Source organism: Vicia villosa, linkage group LG1 (assembly GCF_029867415.1).
Source record: "Vicia villosa cultivar HV-30 ecotype Madison, WI linkage group LG1, Vvil1.0, whole genome shotgun sequence".
In the NCBI taxonomy this organism is placed as follows: Eukaryota; Viridiplantae; Streptophyta; class Magnoliopsida; order Fabales; family Fabaceae; genus Vicia; species Vicia villosa.
The window spans coordinates 124,569,522-124,591,799 of record NC_081180.1 but is presented as its reverse complement, the minus strand read 5'-3'; the positions used below and the strand labels follow the sequence as shown (position 1 = coordinate 124,591,799).

At 33.2% G+C, this 22,278-nt stretch overlaps 1 protein-coding gene across 11 annotated transcripts; it reads left to right on the top strand.

Annotated features, from left to right (window-relative positions):
• Positions 1 to 10,956: 10,956 nt before the first annotated feature.
• On the top strand, positions 10,957 to 19,542 carry LOC131616225 (uncharacterized). 11 transcript variants are annotated; one of them, XR_009288078.1, is made up of 11 exons: positions 15,473 to 15,520; positions 15,637 to 15,780; positions 15,890 to 16,040; positions 16,436 to 16,591; positions 16,913 to 17,071; positions 17,288 to 17,498; positions 17,603 to 17,670; positions 17,739 to 18,195; positions 18,286 to 18,494; positions 18,848 to 18,953; positions 19,123 to 19,542. XR_009288078.1 is itself a non-coding variant. In XM_058887500.1 (4 exons), the coding sequence occupies exons 1-4, from the start codon at positions 11,263 to 11,265 to the stop codon at positions 15,966 to 15,968; spliced, it is 348 nt and encodes a 115-aa protein (XP_058743483.1). In that variant the 5' UTR covers positions 10,957 to 11,262; the 3' UTR covers positions 15,969 to 16,368. The 11 variants fall into 11 exon arrangements, 1 of the variants encoding a protein (XP_058743483.1); XR_009288080.1 differs by having other exon boundaries at positions 17,603 to 17,701; positions 18,120 to 18,195; XR_009288076.1 differs by having other exon boundaries at positions 17,603 to 18,195.
• Positions 19,543 to 22,278: the final 2,736 nt, after the last annotated feature.

Here is a 22,278-nt window from a genome sequence, read left to right as displayed (position 1 = left end):
TACAAAGACTCAAAATCCTAGCACAAAGAACCTAGTCTTTCCGCAAAAAATCAATGTTTCAAACGTGAGACTGAGCCTCCTTATATAACAATGTCTTATTAGTTTTTCTTCCTTGAATATCTGATTTGATTTACTAAGAAAATAGCTGACTCAGTTGGATATGATATTCTCCATGATTGTCTCCAACAATAAGATATGACTTGTTATATTTTAAATTTAAATTTAAATTTAAATCTGATTTGAGCATCTCCAAATTTCAAACAAGTCAAACAAACATTTCTAAAATAACTACACCAAATCTGATTCAATCCCAATCATAAGTTGCCCACTAAGTAACAACCATATATCATGCTGTCAAGGCCATATGTTGCACCGCACACATGTTGAAGCATCGTGTTCAACATGTTGCTAATACATCAAAATTAACTCTTCACCTTGAATTTGTAGATCTTTTTTGTAGAAGTGAATATTGGATAGAATAACTCAGAACCATAATTGCAATCACAAATGTATGTTGTAAGAGATCAGATGTTGCATCACACATGTTGAAACATTGGGTTTTACATGTGTCTCTTCTTCACCAGAACTAGCTTGAACAAACTCCATGTTGTTTTGAATAATACAACCAATCCAAAATAGAAACTTTAGATACTATCTCACTTGAGGTTGAGAATATGTCCATCATGGTTGAGGCAGGGGTCATGCTACCACAAATGGTATTTGAAGCAAACTTACTTGTCAGTTATATGGCAAATATGGACATACCGTCCTTAATTTCTAGTATCATTTGAATAAGGAATTTGTTCCAACTATTCCTAGCCGCCAAGCTTCTCAAACTACAATTTGTGAACAAGATGCTTCAACTTCCACAAATTCTTAGAAAAATGACTCAACTCAATACGTTATTGCTACTATTGTAGCTACTCATAATTCGTATGACTGCACTTAAGAATTGTTTATGCCTTCAAAGCTTGATTCCTAGACGTGGTCTGCTGATTCAGGTGCCTCACACCATCTTACTTCACACAATACACAATTACAGACTAGTAATTCTTATAATGGCCAAATATGGATATACACTCCATTGGTTCTTCTCAATTTCTTTCCACAACTATGCTAGACACACTGCACTAAAATTGGAGGATATATTTCTTGTTCATTAAATAATAAGAAATTCACCCGACACCTTGCTCTAAAACTTAAGGATATACTTCTTGTTCATTAAATAACAAGAAATTCACCTTCTGTTTCTAAATTTGCTAAATATAATTAAGCTTATTTTTGAATTTTACCCTAATATTTGTTATGTGAAATTTAAAGTTGTCTTGATAGAAATGTTCTTGATACAAATGGTTTGTATTGCTTTCCAACTATGTCTTTGAAATTTTCAACGCCTAAAGCTCAAGTTGTAAATCAAGCTTCTTGTTTCATTGTGAATACTTTTATTGCATAAAAGTCAATCACCAATGGAGGTTTTATTTCTCCAATAGCCACTTTTAATGCAACTAGGACGATATAGAATCTATGTAACATCTCTATATCAAAAAAAGGTTCTTATGATGTTTTATTAAATTCCTTCTTTTTTTAAGAAAATCAAATATACTACATACACCTTTATCAAATACGTTTTACACTATCCTTTTGAAGTAGTACACATAAATTTATTGGGGCCTTCCCCTTCCTTCTAGTTGTGGTTATTGATTTTATAGTGCTTTTGTGGATGCATTTATAAAAGTCTACTTGAATTTATTTTCTTAAGAAGAAGTATGACGCTTTTAGTGCATTCAAGTTGTACCATTCTTATTTTAAAACACATTTTAATGCTAATATAAAAGTCAAATCAATCGGATTATGGGGATGAATTTAGGTCACTCACCAATACCTAATCGAGTAACATATCGCCTATAGATTAACCTGCCCTCACACCTTTCATTAAAATGAAATAGTTGAGAGGAAATATAGCCATATAATAAGTACGTGAATAAACTTTCTTGACCATGCCTCGATCCTTATTACATTATGGGATCACATTTTTACTACATCTATGTATCTGATTACCAGACTACCTACAAATGGCTTATCATAATTCACATCTCCCTTTTATGCTTTACACAATATTTTTCTTGATTATATATCCATAAATTTTTTGGATGTGCCTTCTTTCACTTTCTCAGGCTCTATAATTAGAATACGCTTCAATTCATAAGCTATGAGTGTGTGTTCTTAGGAGTATCCCTTTATCATAAAGGTTTTAATTGCCTGGTCGTACAAGGAATAGTCATTATATCTAAGGTTGTGTTTAATGAAGTAAGGTTTCCTTTTCCCTTAGTATTCCATTTTCATTCAAATTCACATAGCTATACACCATCATATAATCCATCTAATTCTAGAAGACTCATTATTTATGGGGAACAACCTATCACTAATGGTGGTGCCAACTCCTCTACTCTGCCTAGTACTGAGGTAGCTCATTTTGAAGCCACAATCTCAACATGTCTAGGCTTGGTCATTGTTCTCATTCCATAATCAATTATTTGCACTCTAAACCTGCTCTACATAATGGGTGTGAGAGCTTAGTCCTTAAAAGTGATCTTAGTCCTTATTTATCTCTTGAGTCTACTAGTGTACCTACAACTTTCTTAGTTCAAGATTTCCATGATATTTGTAATTTTGTCCCCTAGTTCCTCCATTATACCTTAGTGTAATAGATCATGTATGTGTAGCAATCTTCCCTAAAAATTAAGATTTTAGAGTCGCCACCTATTCTACCTGAGCGAATAGGAAACCCTACGCAGTCAAGAGATCGGGGTAAGATATTATATTCAGGTCAAGGGAAGGTGTTAGGCACCCTTAACCCTTTCCTAAGGTTTTATCGAAGATAGGGTTTATGGCTAATAAAGAAAGGTGAGAAAAAGTTAATAGGGTAAATGGCAAAATTTGGACCTAATTAGAATTTTAGGGAAGGGGACTCGCCTTGTTGCCAAGTGCCTACGTATCTCCTTAGGTAGAATCAGAGTCAACGTAGTTCGGGGAAGGGTTGTACGCCTTATTTGATATGAATATTTGAAGGTATTTTGAGTTACCTATCGTAATTTTAAAATTTGTGGTTTGCAAGGCATTTTGAGTTGTCTTATTCGCAGTATTGAAGAGATGAGTGTTTTAAGATGGCGTACAACCATGATATTTAATATGCACTATTAATCGCAATGATCAATAGGTTTGATCACCATAATTAATAGATTAGTGGGGATTGCTAACAATTCAAATCGATAGGTTCGATTATCACTAACAACAAATAAATATGTTTTAACAATTAATTATTAAATTTTATCGTTATCCCTCATAATCGATAGATTCGATTACAAATAATAACGAATTTTTAAAGGGGAATATGCTAATCATCGCAACCAATAAGATGGTTGAAACCCTTTAGCAAAATAAAAATCCTATTTTTATTTTAATTAATCAAATAGTTAAATAATCGATTATTACCCATCGCGACCAATAGATTTAGTCGAAACGAATAAGAAACTACATTTTAATACTTATCATGTTTTAATTTAATTACAAAAATTGAATTTTATGAGTATAAATAAATATTAAAAAGGTTAATTAAATAAATAGTTAAATAATAAAATAAATTAGTAATTAGAGGTTTTTATTCAGTATGGCTTGGCTGAGGGTGCATGAGATAGGGAATCAAATCTGGGACATTAGATCTAGATGGGTAATGATCCTATGGTTATGGTCTTGAGTGCCCATGATACTGGTTCTGGGCGTAACACACAGGATTTGTGTTTGTGATTTACTAAAAAAATAACAACAAGGGCCAGGGATCGAACCCTGGACCCTAGGTATGACATACGCGCGCTCACCATCCCAGCCAAGGCTAATCATTTGTTTAACATTTACATTCAATACATCATAAGTGTAATCAGAGAAACAAAACAGAAAACACGCGCGAAATTCAAACGCGCCAGTCACACCGTGACACCTCATCATCTTCTCCAACAAACCCTGCAAATACTCTTTTCTAGCGCTTTTACATACAGGCTGTAAAAAGCTCACATCTATTACACCTATCCCTCACGAAAACAACCCAAACACACACCAAAATTAAAACTAGGACCACAGTTAGCTTCGTCTTGTACAGACGAACTCAATTATACCTGTCTCAAACCTTAATTCATACTAAATCATATAACCCTAAAATTTCTACCAAGAACCCTAATATGGAAATCAAGGACAAACGCATACGAAAACCCAATTAAACAACCAGAATCAGTCAATGCATCATTCTAATCAATAATATGCAATCATAATTCAATAAGAATGCATGATTCGTTGTACCCGACCCTAAGTTTTTCGCGATATACCTCGAGCTTTTGGAGATTGTTCTGGGGGTGTTGTTGCAGTGCAAGTGTCCAATCACCTTCAGAATGCTTCGAGGAACCTGTAGCAAGCTTTAAATCTCCTTGAAACCTTCTGATTCTCAAAAACCGAATGTGAGTTTTAGGAGAATTTTCTTGTCCTTGAATGTGATCTCTCTGCCCAGAATTTCGTCCCCTCTCCTAGTGCCTTGTGTTGTCTATTTATAGAGGAATGGATTTAGGTTAAGAAATAGTCCAAAGGCCTCTTGAATCCAATCTTGCAAAGTTTGAGAAATTTGATTTGGAACTTGAATGAAATCTTTCTATATTGGTCCAAAACTTGATTTAATCTTTCCAATCTTTGCTAGCACGAAATTGTAATGAAAATATGCCATAAATGTTGATTGGAATTGATTAATAAAAGGCCTAGAATCCAATATTTGATTTTCCTTTGAATTATACAACTTTAAATCACTTTTAAATGAAATAAAATCATATAAAATCAAATAAAATGCTATAATTCGTGGCCAATGATTTGGATAACTTGGATAGCTTGTGGACCAAGATTAAACCATAAAAAGTTAGGCCCATTTGCAAGAAACTCCAATTTGAACCCCCTTTTATTTCACATTTTGCCTCCAAAATTGCCTAACTTTGACAAAGCATATATCCCTCTTTTTTTAAGATATGAAGGAGTTCTAGGACATTTTGGAAACCTCAAAAGGTACTCTATAAGCCACTTTGGAACATATTGTTCATTTTGATATTTTATCTTGATGATATTCCCTTTGACAAAAAACTGCTTTTGGTTGACCTTTGAAAAGGACCTATAATCTTTTGCACCATATCTCCCAAATGAAGCATTTCTGGCCTTGGCATGTGAGAGACAAAGTTGTAGAGAATCCAATTTCCTTCAAAATAGGCCTTTGAGTGAGAAATTTATGATGTTCCATGTGAAAGTTATGCCTGGTCAAAGTACAGTTGACTTTTTAGACCAAAACCCTAATTTAGTAACTATGCCCTTGGTTGATTTTGAAGCTTTTCCTTGATGAATCATGATCTACCTTTGATAAAATGATGAATGATACTTCATGATATTGGTGTTAACCAAAATCAAGAGTTTTGACTATATTTTGACCATAGTTGACTTTTAGGTCAAACTGGTCAACTGTGGATCATCTGAGCCACTGAATGAGCAATCCTTGGAATTAAGACTTGACTTTTGACATGGAAATATCTTGAAGCATAATGAGCCATATGAGATCCATTGGGAACCTTGATTTATCAATTTCCTTAGGAGAATGCCTTGAGTAAACCTTTGAGCCTTGAGTCATTGAAGATGAAATGAGGTTGGCAAATTTTGGGGTATGACAGTATGACTACTCTCTACCACTCTCTTTTCACAACAATAAACCATAGATTTCACATGTGCAAAATGCACATCCATGCTGACTAGAGGAAAAAAGGATACTTTAAGCCTAAGGCTTTTCTTATCCATATTGAATCTACCTCATTCAAAGACGTTACATCTTATCCCCAATGACTAAAAGCTATGCAAGTTAAATACAAATCTATAGTCTCCAACAATACTTGAACACTCACAATCCTACCTTCACATAGAAAAGTTGTAGGTTTTAAATGGGTCTTCAAAGTTAAAGAAAATATGGATAGTAGCATAAATAAGTATAAATCAAGGTATGTTGCAAAGGGTTATCTGCAAAAACAAGGCATTGACTTTAATGAAATTTTCTCACTCGCAGTTAAGCCTGCAACCATTAAAGTCATCCTCACATTGACTATCACACACAAATGAGATCTCCAACAAATTGACATCAACATTGCCTTCTTAAAAGATATTTTACAAGAAGAGGTATTCATGCAACAACCTCTAGGGTTTATTTCAAAAGATAAAGTTTTAGTCTAGAAACTCAATAAGAGATTATATGGGATAAAATAAGCTCCTAGAGTTTGGTATGAAAAACTAGCAAAATTCCTTATTTTGTTTGACATTACTCGCTGTAGGCGTGTCCATTCTCTCTTAATCTATTCCTCTTAAGGGATAACTATGTGTGCGTTGGTTTATGTATATATCATTCTAGTCACTATTTCTTCTTCCAAACTAGTACATGATCTCATAAATAAGCTTCATGTAGAGTTTTTCCTAAAGAATCTAGGCAAGTCTGCTTACTTCTTAGGAAATAAAGTTACTTATTAGGCTAATGGCTCTCTACTACTCACACAATCTAAGTATGTGAAAGACCTCCTGAAAGGAGCCAACATTCATGATGCAAATGGTGTATCTACACCCATGCCAAGTTATTGCTAGTTGAGCAAAACTGACATAGACACATTTCATGTTCCTCATTTGTATAGGTCTATCGTATAATCCTTTCATTATGTCACATTAACAAGATTATATTTGGATTTCACCCTTCGTGTCTATAATGACTTCAATTGGGCAAATGACCTGGATGATTGACGTTTCACTTCAGGCTCATGTGTCTATTTTGGCCCAAACTTGGTTGCTTGGAGTTCAAAGAACTAACCTCTAGTGACATAGTCAAGTGTTGAGGCCGAATACCGTGTTCTGACTCATTGTACCTCTAAACTACTTTTGATGAAATCTCTACTCATTCAACTCCATGTTTCCTTTCTTCCTTTAATAACCCTCGATGATAACTTGAGTATTGTGATGTTTTCACATAATATAGTTATGCGAACAAAACATATTGAGTTGGATATCCACTTAGTAGGCGAACGAGTTGTTGTCAAGAAGACACTTGTCAAACATGTTCCTACTCATGTACCTACTCATGTACAAATTGCAGACAAACCTACAAAGCCACTAGGTACAACTGCATGTTATAATTTGTGTGTTAAACTTAAAGTAATTTGTTTAAATCCATCTTAAGTTTGTGAGAAAGTAATAGAGATATAAAACAAAGAGTTTGTTTAAAGTTTGTTTGAGGTAGTTAGGAGTTAGTTACAATTGAAATATGTTATATAACTAATCCAATGATGTGTCTACTCACTATATAATAAGTAGTATGTCATTTGTATACGGTATAGAAAAATGAAACAATACACACTTAATTTCAATAATCGCAGAGTTAGATTACAAGATTTTAATCTAAAAGCTTAAATTGTTATTAGGATCGGACGATGATAATCTATAGATTTGAGGTTATATATAAAGTTGATCAAAATTTCTTTTACCTAATGATTTGTTTGGGAATTTTAAAGGGAGGAGAGTTGAGGGATTTAATTTTTTTTTTAAATATAGAGAAGTCTTTAATAATTTTTGAAAAAAAGATTTTATATAAAATAATAAAATAATATTTATTATTGACATATTTTTAATTTTTGAAATACTATAACAATAAAAATTATATTTCAACAATCTGTCTAAACTCTCTAAAGCCCTCATTCAATACAAATTTTGAATTCTCCCAAATTAGGAAGTTTTTTGTATTATGAATAAAAACAAGCCTTCTAAAACCTCCCAACCAAAATCATTTTATCATTTTCCCTCAATCATGTTGAGAATAACTAGTGTGAATTGGAAATGTTGAGAAACAAAGTGTGGGAAAATCCCACATTGATTAGAAAAGTGGAGATTTGAACATTAATAAATGAGAGAACACACATCTATCACCTTAAGGTTTTGAGGAAATATGTGGCATGTTTCTCACAAAGTGTGTCACTCATAAAAAAAGATCCAAATATAAAAATATTTTCTCATGTTGACCCTCAATTGATGACCCTATATTGATATCATGAGTCGTTGGTTCGAGTGAGAGACCGACTCACTTGTATCAAAAATCTTCCCCACATGGTGGTGAGTAGGAGACATGTCTTGTTTGAATAAGTGTCTTCCGCTTAAGGTAAAATATTATAGATAGAGTCACACTTAAGAGAGTGTTAAAAATAACTACTTTGAATTGAAAATGTTAAAAAAGAAAGTGTGAAGAATTCTCACGTTGATTAAGAAAGCCTCCAATAATTTTTTCCCTCTTATTTACCCCAAATTAATGATCTAACAAACCCTTCATTTTTCCTTGTACAATAAAATTCAACTGCAGCTCATAAGATAGTGTCATATCATCTGAAAGTTAGAATAAATGATGAGTATAAACTCCACTAGCAGGCAATCTCTAATCTTTCCTTAAAAATGAGTTGCACACATGTCATTTACCTACATCCTTAAGGTGTAGTCAAGTGATGTGAGTTGGAACTCCAAAATAATATTATGAAAGATATTTAGTTATCATTCTACATTATCGACAAAATTCTTTTTTTCTATAATTAACCATTAATATTTATATATAAAAGATAAATTCAAATTTGTCACTTTTCTATTTCTTTTTTACAATGTTACTTTTGAGATAAGCGTGGAGTGTGAAGAAGTGTGACCATTAAGATTTCATATTCCTCTTTTCAATTTATGGACAGAGCCATTGTAATGGTGGGAGCACAGCCCTAAGGTTGAAAAGATGTTTAAACATTCTTTGAAATATACTTCTGACAACAACAAAAAAAAGAGAGCAAGAAATATCTTATTAATCATGGGTAAAATAAGCAATCATCATTTTTCTTTTACTTTCTTCTTTATAAAAACCATTTTCATTTATTGTTATTTAATTAGTTTTATGATCCTAATGGTTTCTGATATTTCTGATATAAGCAAGGCCTAACCATGAATGAGTTATGCATAACTACACTATTGAAAATATTTACTTACTAGGTATTCTGAATCATTATCAATCGCATATAGAGTATTCCACAGGCTTTCTCGTTAAACTAGGAAAACAAAGAAAAAGATAAAGAATATACATAAAAGAAAATAGTAAAAAGAAAGAAAAGGACAATAAGCAAATGAGTTGTATAAAAAAGCGAGAACGACCGAAAGAAGGAAAATGGATCGGAAAGTAGAGTGGAGGTGTCCTCTAAATAGAGGGTTGTCGACAAAGGGATTATATATATATATATATATATATATATATATATATATATATATATATATATATATATATATATATATATATATATATATTAGGGGTGGCAAAACAGGCCGCCCGCTGCCCTCCCTGCCTTAAGCCCGCCAAAAAACGAGCGGGGCGGGCGTGGCCGCCAAGTGAAATGGGCACAAAAATTATGCTCGCCCCGCCAAGTTGGTGGGTTGGCGGGCGGCGGACTTGCCCGCCTATTTTTATTTTTATTTTTATTTTTTCTTCATTTTTTTAATAGATTAATAGGTTTTTTTACCTTTTAATTAAATTTTTCACTTATTTTTTAAAACAAATTTTTATAAAAGCAACTTTTTAACAAATTTTACTTAAAAAAATATTACATATATTTAGAAATAAATATATAAAATAAACCATCAAGAATTGAAAGTACTAGAATTAACTAAAAAAGAGAAAATTTTGGAGGAGGGGCGGGTTTTGGTGGGCGGCGGGCATTGGCGGGACGGGCTATGGCGGACAACAGGTTTTGGCGAGCGACGGGTCTAAAATCCCAACCCAACCCGCCATTTTTTGGCGGGTGCGCGGGCCGGTTCGGCGGACCACGGTTCGTTTTGCCACCCCTAATATAAAAAGTATTTCTAAAAATAATTAGATTAAATGATCAATTAAAACCGTTAAATTAATAATAATCAATGGTTAAGATTTGGAGTAAGTCTTCTACACTTACTCTAATATAACCGTCATATATATATATATATATATATATATATATATATATATATATATATACACACACACACTAGTACTTATACCCGTGCGAGGCACAGGTTAAATATTTTCCAAGTAAACAAAATATTTAAAAAAACACTTATAATTGTACAAATTTCACTAATAATATATATAAAAAGTTTATTTAACTATTTTTTTTGTAAATTAATAAAAAAATTTGACATTTCTAATTTATTAATATTTTGGGTAAGTTTTAAAACAAATTAACTTGTTAAATAAAAAATACTACAAATACATATAAAATCATTTATTTTATTAATAATTTAAACTCATACGTAGATATGGATTCTGGTCTGGTACGCGCGTTGTTCATATATATATATATATATAGTAATGTTACAAAATTGAAAAATTAAATAAATATAGTTGAAAAATTGACATTAGAATGAAAATAATATCAATTTAGTGGTCATTACAATACCACAATTTGACACACATAAAGATATTAATGATTTGTTGGTATATTAAAATAAGTTATATGCTTGAATAAATTATTTTGGCATAATAATATTGTTGTCATGGGATAGTACAATTGGTTAGTTAATTGTCCAACATGTTAAATACTCATGCATTTTTATATTCAAATAGTACACATTAAAAATAATACTGGTGTGGATCATGAAATTGTCACCAGTTTGTTATTAAAATTCAACGAAATTACTGCAAGATGATTGTATAAGTTTTTAAACACTATCTATCATATAAGAAAAGTCTACCACTATCCCATCTCTAAGCTATGCCACATCAACATCTCTTCCCACAAAAATCCACATCAGCATCTCACGGTTACATTTTTTCTTCTTCCAATTTTCTATTTCCTTTATTTCATTCAATTCAATTCAATCCAATTTTATAACCATTCATCAGCGGTTACAACCAAGAATCATAGGAACGGAAACAGAAACGTTTCCATGTTCATATCCAACCATCCCAAAATCTCTCATCCTTTCTCTCTCTCTATCGCACGGGTACCAAAATTTCCACAAATTCTAACTCTCTTCTTCTTCAATCGATCCTCATTGTGATTTTGTTCTTCTTCTGCTTCTCTTCTCTATAACATCAATTGTGGAAGTGGAAGAACGAATTCGATGGCTTTGAACCATAGAATTAACAATTACTTATGCCATTTGTAATCGATGACGATTCTTTCATCTGGTGCTGGTAGAATTCCTCATTTAAATGCTGTAATTCTCGGTGAAAATCTTGCTACCGAAGAAGATGTCGCACGCTCGCGAAAAATGAACAGAGTCGCCACCAATATATTTATCCCATAAGGGAAAGGAATATCAGAAAACCTAACAAAGGATTAGAACAAGGTCTTGCGACCAGAGAATCAAGGTACGGAAGTCGGTTACGCAAGGGGAAGGTATTAGCACCCCTCGCGCCCATCGTACTCGATGGTATCCACCTATGTTTGTTTCTATCTAAAGGGTGTATAACTATGTCTATGTCTAAATGCGAAATGAATGCAAAATGTAGGGAAAACAAAGAATTGTACTCGCACGGGCCCTACCCTGCTGCCTACGTATCCTTTTCAGGAATCAGAGTTACCGTAGCTCGGCTAAAGATTTTCTGTTTGTTTTTGTGTTTTTTAGGTGGGCGGCGTTAACGTTCGCGCTCTTGCATAAGGGGATCGCCTACGATGCGTATGAGCGGAAATAACGGTGCCCTTAAGAGAAGAAAAAGAGAGATTGGTTTGTGTCTTTTAGGGTAATTCCATGATGACGAGAACCCACTACAAGGTCTCGCATCACTTCCTTACTTTTGCTTTAAATCTGACCATTTATTAGTGTTTTAAGTGTTTTTGGTTAGGTGTTTTTTAAGGGGATTTAATTTGTGACTTAGATCATACCAAAAGGATTTTTTTGTTTGTTTTTGAATATTTAGAGAACGCACATCGAGGCCTACGCCACAATCGTTTCTTTAAATAACGGTTAAGAAATACATCGAGGCTTCACACCTCAATCATTTCTTCTCCGCTAAGTAAAAGAGATACAAAAAAGGGGTTTTTATGAATATTTAGAGAATGCACATCGAGGCCTACGCCACAATCGTTTCTCTAAATAACGGTTAAGAAATACACCGAGGCTTCACACCTCAATCATTTCTTCTCCGTTAAGTAGGAAAGAACGTACATCGAGGCCTACGCCTCAATCATTTCTTTCCTACCCTGAAATAAAGCAACGGTATGATCTTCATCGGTTTTTATTAAGTATTTTAAAAGTTGAAAAGAAAAAGAATGCAAGGAGGGAACTATTTCTAAATTCTAGCCTAACAAGTCTAAATCCTAATGTTAACATGGGATAGATTCTAAAAGAGCATTAAAAGATATTAACAAAATAGGCCAAAATATGGCCAAAAGCTAAGTAACAAAATCACACAACAATTATACAAACATAACATGGAAATGGTACAAAATCGTAAAAGAAATGATTCAAGCGTTAGTGCAAAAACTAAAAATAATACTATTTTTTATGAGTTTCTTAATGTGGGGAATTCCTAAAAAAGATTGAAAATTAAACTCTAAAAAAAACCTAAAGTCTACCAAGAAGAACCATGATTTTAGTTTTATTATCTAAAAAATCTAGAACAAAATTTATGTGCATAAACCTAAGTGAAATAACCTAAAAATCTATCTATTGAATGAGTCAGGGGGGTTTAAACAGAGAATATGGTGCAGATAGCAAAGTCAGCGCAAAGCCCAGGGACGGAGGCCCAAGCAGAGTTTTGTTCATCCCATTTTTTTGTGTCACGAAAATGGAGCATCACGGGCCAAAGGGGGTGTGACAATGAATTTCGCAGGGCCCAAGATGTAATGATCCAGATTATTGTTATTATTCAGATTTTATTGATTCAGAAATAATAATACAAACAATTAATAAGATAAAATAGAAAAATGAAAATTAAATTGGGAATTAGGGTTAATTTACTTGTGACTATTGGGTTTTTACGTGACTCTCTCCCTCTTCCTCACTCGCGAACAAACGGCGGAGGACTACCGCCTTCGGCTTATCTCCGATCAAATCACGGCGGCTTCTTCGATCAAATCACGGAGGCTTCTTCGATCTCAACTCTTTCATTCGCCGGAATTCGACCACAACACCGCTTCCCTCATCTCAGATTCGGTTCTCATTTCTCTCGTCTACTCGCCGCTTCAACAACAAGACTCAACTCAAATCGGAGAAGAGACAGAGGCTTAACTACCGGAGCAATCCCAGTGATTCTTTAACCTGGAAGGATCCGAAGACAAGGCTGGTTACTCAGGTATGCGCTCTTTACTTTGAACTACGCCCATTCTTCGTCGGCAATCTTCTTCTTCTTTCGAGTTCGCGTCTATACTTCGTGTGATTTCTGAATCCGTTGTTGTGTGATCGATGCAAGTAGCCGTGTGTTCTTGGTGATGAAGGACAAATGAACGAAACTGAAGTAACGATGATGATGCCGCGAGGAAGATGAAGATTATTGAAGATTGTTCATTCAAAGATGATGAAGGATGAAGGATGGTGGATGTTGGTTGAAGATTGAAGAGTCGAAGGTGATGGAGAAGATGAGTTCAGAGAGAGAAGGTTGAAGATTGAGAGAGTGAGAGATGGTGGAGTGAACGTGTGGAGATCGAGAGACCTGAGTCTGAATGTGATGGATCAGTTATATAGAGATGGAAGTTTGAGAATCTGAGCTTCAAGGTTAGTTCCCCAATGATTTTCTGTTGATTTCAGTTATATCCTGTTATATCTGTTAGAATTCTGTTTCTTACAGTTATGTGAGCTGGCCTAGTTAGTTTTATTTGATGGTTGGAAGTTGGTTAGAGGCAGTTAGTCGGTTATGGTTAGCTTGTAACTGTTTCTGTTATAGTGTTAGGAGAGGTGGTTAGGACAGTTAAGACCAAAATAAATGGATGGCGGTTTGGTTTAGGAACTGTATGCAGGGCTGACTCGTTAGAAACGCTAGTGTGGGTTAAGTGTGAATGGTATGTGTTTGGACTGTATGCTGACTTTGTACATTGGTGAGTATTTTTGTGAAGTTTGATTGTTGGAAAAGGTTAAATTTTTATGGTTTTGTACAGGGCTGGTATGTGTAACTTGTTAGGGAGTTAATTGAATAGTCTGCAGTGGGATTTTGGATTGGTGTGTGTCAATGTGTGTGTATTTGGTTTTATTTGGAATAGCTTCTTTCTTCTGTCAGTTTTGTATGTGTGATTGGTTATTGTATGGTTAAATGTGTTGTGTGCAGGATATTTACATGAATTGAAGAGGGATGCTCATGGTTTTTGTTGGCTGCAGGTTTGAAATATATGGGAAAAGGCCACATGGGAACAAAGTCTCAAAGGTGAAGAGAAATTGAAGATTAATATGGGGAGTGGGTTTTGATGTAATATTTGTAATGAATGTTTTTTTTTGTAATGGATGGGGACATGGCTTGGCAAAGATGGATCAAGACTCGAAATTAGTTTTGGTTTTTTTGTGTAATTTGTGAAGAGTTTTGGTATAATTTTGTAATGAACCTTGAATAGATTTGCAAATATAATTGGAACATAGACAAAATTTTGTGGTGATATTATGATGATAATTGAATGAATGTTATAGATGTTGAATGGGCTTTGTACCTTTTTTGTAGTTTTGTATGAACTTGTGAATGAACATTGATGGAATTTTTATGGATATTTGTATGAGGTTTGGAGCATCGAATTTTGAATGAATGTAAACGAGGTTGGATTCAGGATGAATGGATTTGAATTAACAGTCTTGAACTCAGAATAACTCATGTGCAAAATTCCTTTGAATCACTCTTGAGTGATGAATAAAACATGCACTTGAGATCCTCGATATCAATATCAAAAGAGAACCATAACCCACAAACTTGAATCACACTTCTCGCCCATTTAGAAATATTGAACTCATAGCACCTGAACGAATGTTTCACCATGTTGAATCCAAATCCATCATCACTTCTTGATGAGATCAACCTATTAGCTTTCTTGCCAAAGCTTTTACTTGGGAAATCCTTAAAAGATAAGGCTTGAAGCGTGAGGAATCCTTAAAGAAGATATGAATTGAAGCGCATAAAAACCTCTTGACACGAAATCCAATTAAACTCCGCAAATGAATCTTAACAAGCTTAAACACCACAAATGACAAACACGTTACAGTGCATATGCAAAAACCAGTTGACACAAGCTTATCCGAAGTAGGAATCTCGAAACCATAGAGGGACCTTAACACTAGAAACCCTTGATCCCATGTCAAATTATTGGTTAATGATGCATGAATTATGTTGATAACCTAATGGGTATATGCAAAGTCTAAGCCAATTAGAAATTGAAAGGGTAGGACAAATTTGGGGTATGACAGAAGAAGATTGTGTTCTTCCAAAGCACATGTTCGATGACCGAAACAGGTTCTTTCCTTCAACAGTTTTTATGGATTTTGACTTAGAAAAGTTTTTTTTACTTTTATTTTTTTATGAAATTTTTTGAGTTTTGTTTATTGTATGTTTATTTTGTGATTTGTTAGTATCAGCAGATGTATAAGGGATCCATTGAGGATCCTGCTGAATTTTGGTCTGAAATTGCGTCTGATTTCTACTGGAAACAAAAATGGGGTGATCAAGTTTATCATGAAAATCTTGATGTTACAAAAGGAAATATTAACATTGAGGTGCTTTTTTTTATTTTGTTTAAATTGTATTGTTTGGATCTAGATTTTTTCGTGTTTGTTTAAGGGTTGATGAGTGGTTGAAATTCAACCTTTTGTGTTTTTGTTTCAGTGGTTCAAGGGTGGAATCACCAACATCTATTATAATTGTGTGGATAGATATGTTGAAGCTGGACTTGGTGACAAGGTGATATTGTGGATGAAAAGATTAAGAAGCTTGATGTCAAACTCAGTAGATACAAAGAACAGATCAAGAAAACAAGGTAACGGTTCATAGGCGTCTATTTACAATTTGCTTCTATGTTGTATAAATCTTAGACTCCAACGATATAGACCGCTTATTCAATTCTCATAACTCTCTCATGTCTTTCTAATAGCATTGTGTTATTCATGTACATGTGTATTGAACTAAAGAATTTCTCTTATGGTTTCAGCCACAATATTCTTATGTTGATGGAGATAGATCAGTTCCTGCTGAATCTGCCAACGCGCTCACTTTTCTCTTTCCGTATTTTGTATATGTTATTCTTTGTTGATAATCATGTTGAGTAGTTGTGGCTGTTTTCTAAAATGACGCACACATTTCCCGTATTCTTTGTTCATAATTTCATCTCAAAACGGGGACTGATGCAAAAAAGTGTTGGACCTATCTATACAGGTGAAGTAATAAGTGCTACACCTATTCTGTTGTCAATAAAAGTGTTGTAGCATGGTAATAGTGGAGTTGATAAAAGCATATCCATCAACAATAAACATGGTTGATTATAAGGGCAATACAACATTGCATATAGCTACCAGGAAGGGTGGAACTCAGGTAAATTTAATTGTGCCTGCCATAATTCTTCTAACATTTTCTCAAACAATTACTTCACATATAGATAAGATCACGATTACAATAAGTGGAATGTCATTAAGATCACCACCATCTTTGTCGATTGTTATCTCTTAAAATTCGGTAGCTGTGATGCTTACACCTGTAAAGTGGAATTCAATCTCTTTTTTACTTTAATGTAATCTTAATTAACTCTCATGGTTTTGAATTAGGACACTAAAGATGTTTTATACTTGATGTACAAATCTAACGATATTCAATCAAAGAGTTCATACTAATTTCTCATTTTCTGGTCACCAATAGGAGATTGTTGCTTGATGATTCAAGAGGTGTTGCAGAGGCCCTAAATGAAACAGATTGTGTTGCTGATAATTGCAGGGGTCTAACTGTAAAAATTTCTTACCAACATTCAATTGCCATTGCAGAGGCCCTATAACTAACTACTTATTTTGCAGCTCCAAGGTAAATATTATTATAGAATAGATCCTTTGGGCGAGGGAGCCAAGTGGCGCCTACAGCTGCCATGACAATAAAATGTCCCGACTGCATTCACTTCTAATTTAGATCCTATTTGATGTACAATCAAACTGGCTGTGATGATTAGTCTTTTTGCTTTCAGAAATTAGTTGCTAGCCTTTAATTTGATCATATATTATATTCATATGAAATGTTTTCAAGGTTAAAGACAGTCAGCCAATTGCAAACGATGGGTCACGGATGAGGAAAGTCTCAGGGATTATTTTGCGACATATGGGGAGTTGATTAAGGCTGCGATCATGCGGGATCGTGCAACGGGACATGCTCGTGGGTTTGGTTTTGTTGTGTTTGCTGATCTTGATGTTGCTGAAAGACTCATTGTTGATAAGCACATCATCGATGACCGCACTGGGTTTGAATTACTTTTTGTGAAAATTGAAATAGAAAACGTGTGAGCTTGTATGAGTATGTATGTAATTGGTAAAGTTTAATCAATTCCTTTCTCCGAATTTGCAGGTATTATATGGTGCTGATAATGGTGAATCAATTCCTTTCAGTTTTCAAGTGATTTGATGAATTTACAGGTATTATGTGGTGATAATGGTGAATTTGCAGGTATTATATGGTGAATTAATTCCTTTCAATTTTTCAGGTGATTTGATGAATTTTCTGTACAGATTATTTGAATACATTCCATGCACATGATGAAGGGAATCTTACATGGCTGATATCTGCTCATTCTTAACTTTACTTTATATCAATGGATGGGAACATATTTCTGGTTGTAACTTTTGTGTTGATATGTTAATGATTTAATTTTATCATTTTCCCCTTTCTGAATCACATCTTGCCGGTTAATTATAGTTAAAATCAGTAAGGTGATTCAATATATATGTAATGTTTATGTGTGTATTTGTATATGTATTCCAAGTGTTTGACAATATGTTCGACCCATGAGAATTTCTAGGAGTTGGGTGTGTTAGAATATGGATGGCTTCGTTGACTTTGCATCGCCGTATCGTTTTAATAATAGGTACATTTGCAAGTTGGCAATTCAAGGCTGCAGAAAACAAATCTAATGCAGTCTTATAAGCAGCAGTTTTAATCAGGTTTGTGCAACCAATTTCCACTACTTTCTTAAAACATAGATTTGCAAATGCAGAATAGAAACTTATGCCTTATGCTGGATGCTTTCCAAGGGAAATGTTGTTGTGCTGGATCCCGTACCTTCGTACACGACCGTATCTATGACAAGTTCTTGGAGAAAGCAAAGGCGCGGGCTTTGAGACGTGTTGTTGGTGCCACATGGTCATAGAGACCAAGCTGCTCTTAAATTGCAGAAAGTTTACAAAAAATTTCGAACCAGAAGACCACTTGCAGATTGTGCAGTTCTTGCAGAACAAAGATGGTTAGTTGATTCGACTCATTTTCTAAGGGCTGACTGTTTTGAATGAAAATTTAAGGGCCGACTGTTTTGATATTTGGGTGAAAGTTTGGTTAGTGGTGTTATAGGATAGTATTTGAACATGGACGTATTATATGGTGGGTTAATTAAGACTGAAATTTAGATTAGTTATCAAATGGTTAGAGTTAACTGTGTGGTCTAAATGGGTACATGATAGAGTTGAATTTTCATCCTGATGTTTCGATACTGAATCAATATGTTTGCTTCTGTTTTAAACTGCTTGAATGAATTCTCCATTTGTTTATCGTTGATGTCTCTTTTCTGTGGCTTGAGTGTTTTGGTTTGCATGTTTTCAGGTATGGTGTTATTTTAGAATGTTTTCAACAGCAAGACCCTTCTTTGATGGAAAAGATTAGGGACTGCATTGTAGATTATGCACCTGTTGCAAATCCTGATCCACAGGTAAAGGCTTTAGCGATTTTCAGACTTGGTGGACATTGTCATTTGTTGGGAATATGGTATCCAATGCTGTTTGTTTTATTCGCTGGTGCTCTTATTGTTACCCGGTTTTGTGAAAAATGGTAAACTTTTATGCTAGATTCTGAAGTTTATTATTTGATTATCTTTTTAGGTCTGGGACTCGGGTTTCTCTGTAGAATTTCTCAAGAAGAATAGTGTAGCTACAAAGGGACGTGTATCCACCGATTAGTCTGGCATTAAAGTATCAATCGGCATCAATGAAGATTTAGTAAAACCTGCACCAACAGAAGCAACTTTGCTGTTAATACTAAAGAAATTTTTGGAGGTCGTTCTGAATCTCCATGCAGTGAATAGGGAATGATTCCTAAATCTTAAACAGATCATTATGTAGAAATTTCTCATATGAATAGTTATGGTCCTAACTATAATAATATAGTCAAAATGCATGAGGCTTTCTGATGTTTTGAGCATGTTATCTACAAAGCAACCAGGTTGTCCACAATTGTACATATATAATATAACTCTGCAGATAAAAACTGTTCCAATTTTCAACTCAAAAAAACACCGAAAATCCAAAGGTCAATGCTATATCTTTATTCAGTTTAACTTTTCTTTTCTCTATTTATTTTCTTTGTGCTCAAGTCACGAATCACTAAATTCACACACTTCTTCGGTATCTTACTCTCTAATTTCTTCAATTCTGTTAGATCAGTTTTTTTGTTTTATTTGTGATTGTGATGTTTTTGTTTACAGAATTCAAAAAATGGTTTTGGGTGTAGCAAAGGTGATGAATACTTGTAGTCAAGAAATTGCAACAAAATTATCAGTTGAAGATGAAAAAAAAGAGGATGAAAACAATTTGTGCATTTCATCGATTCGATGTTCGAGGAAGAATTCAGTGGAGTCGTTTGTCGATGCACAGCGTTAGGCTGGACATGATGCGAGAGCTTGCAATTTTGTCTCTTCACCCCATGTTGACCACTTTTGAAATGATCCGATATTGTATACTTCTCAACTCAATCAGTTTTTAGAGGAGTGTGTTGTTGACCATAGTAAAACTCACTAATTCATTGCTTGGCTCACTCATACAGCATATACATTTATATTTTTTGTAAAACTATTTTTTAGAGTAGTCATTTCATTCATCGGTGATGGTTAGGTTTTCAAAAGTCTACCCCTTTAGGGGATCATATAATTGTTCACTGTCAAGTTATCACCAATTCATTGACAGTGCAAATGAAAGGCATTGCAAATTCCAAATTTCTGTTGTAAATAATGTTACATTCAGTATATTTCTGTTGCAAATTTGTGTGTTTAGTGAATGCACCTTAAGAATTATGTTGTATAGGCAATGGTACAATAAAAAACTCTGTTAAAAAAAAATACAATAAAGATATTAATTATAAAGGTTTATTCTAAGGAATAATCTACTTGATATGCTAAATAAAGAATATTAATTATATTGGATTATACTAAAGAATGATCTACTTAATATACTAAGAGAATATGCTATAATATGTTTATATATATATATATATATATATATATATATATATATATATATATATATATATATATATATATATATATATATATAAGAAAAGTAGAACTTTCACATCAGCAGCCTCAACCTGCTATTCTCTCAACCTTCTGTTTCATCTATTCCAATTCCAATTCGTTCCAATTCCAATTCAAAAAGCGGTTTCTCATGTGCTCTTTCTTATGATCCACAGTCCTCATACATATTTTGAAAAACTATATCTTATTCAGGGACATAAACTACTTCACTTAAAGACAATATTTTTTAATCCATAAGACACGGCATTAGGCTCAAACGTTGGTGCCCACGCGGATATGGATTTGGTTACGTAAATTTATTAATGACTTTATTTTTCAATATTCAATTTTTTAATATTAATAATTTTATAATTTTACCCATTTTATACGAACGCACGAGTATCAACACTGTTGTCTATTACACGGACGTTTCGGGAACACGTAAGAAACTTTATGAAGCAGCGTTTCTATTTCATCAATTTATACAATTATGCTATATTATTACATAATAATAATATTATTCCTTTTGGACCTGTTAATCCTACTCTATTAACTCAAATAAAATATTAGCCCTAAATAATTATCTTATCCCATATGCCCAAACTACTTAAAATTAATTTCTCTTTTCACACCTCTTTTATTATCATATTAATCTATCCCCTAAAAGTTATCTTTTCCTATCATCTTTTATTTCCCTCAACCACAATGCGCGAAAACGACGGGTACCCGTGCGAACGCACGGGTAAGACACTAGTTGTTAAGAAAAACTATTAAATATATTTTATAAAAACAATTGTGAAAAATTAAAAAAAAATAGAATTGATAGAGTTGTAATAATAAAATGATTTATAAAATTTAATAAATGAGAAAAATAAATATTCAAAATTAAAATTAGTTGAAAATCGGTAGAAGCTTAATTTTAAATTAAAGTCCAAAAAAAGAATGATCTAAAAGAATTAAGTTTAAGTATGGTTTAAAATATTAAAAAAAATGAAAAGTCAACAGTATAACTAACATAAGTTTTACTTTTATTTTCTTTAGTTGTACAAAAATATAATAATCCGTACGTTTGCATGAATTTTTGTATAAATGCCCGTGCATTCACACGATATTGGTGTGTTACCTGTGCGTCCGTACGGGTACAGGCGTGACAGGCACGCTTTTGTTTTTAAAATATAATAAAATAATAAAAAATAATAAGTGTTAAAGTTGAAGAAATACGTGAAAACAATTTAAGACTAATTCAATAAGGTTGAAGAATGAAAATATATTAAATTTGAAGAAATATTTTGAAGATATATGTGATAAATATGTAATAAAATATTTCTGCAAGACGATTCTATATAGAGTGGACATGTCCGTTTACCACCCCTAATCATACTACATAAATATTTGAAAATAATATTTATTTTAATGATCATCAAAATCCATTTTCATTCTATATTAAATTATTAAATATTTATAATAAAATTTTTTAAAAAAATTATAAAGAAATATTTATCAAAAATTTATTTTCTTAGATATCTAGCAAAAATAGACTTACTTACTTTTCATATATAAATTTTCATTTAAAAAATCTTTTTCTGAATACTAACATAAAGATCATAGTTAATTAAAAAAAATTATAATAACGAAAAAAATAGTGAAAAAATTCATAAATAATAATAAAATATAGCAAAACTTTGCCATTAATTGGTCGTGTATCAATGATAGTCTTAGTAGGAATAGTAGCATAGATATTAATTTATAA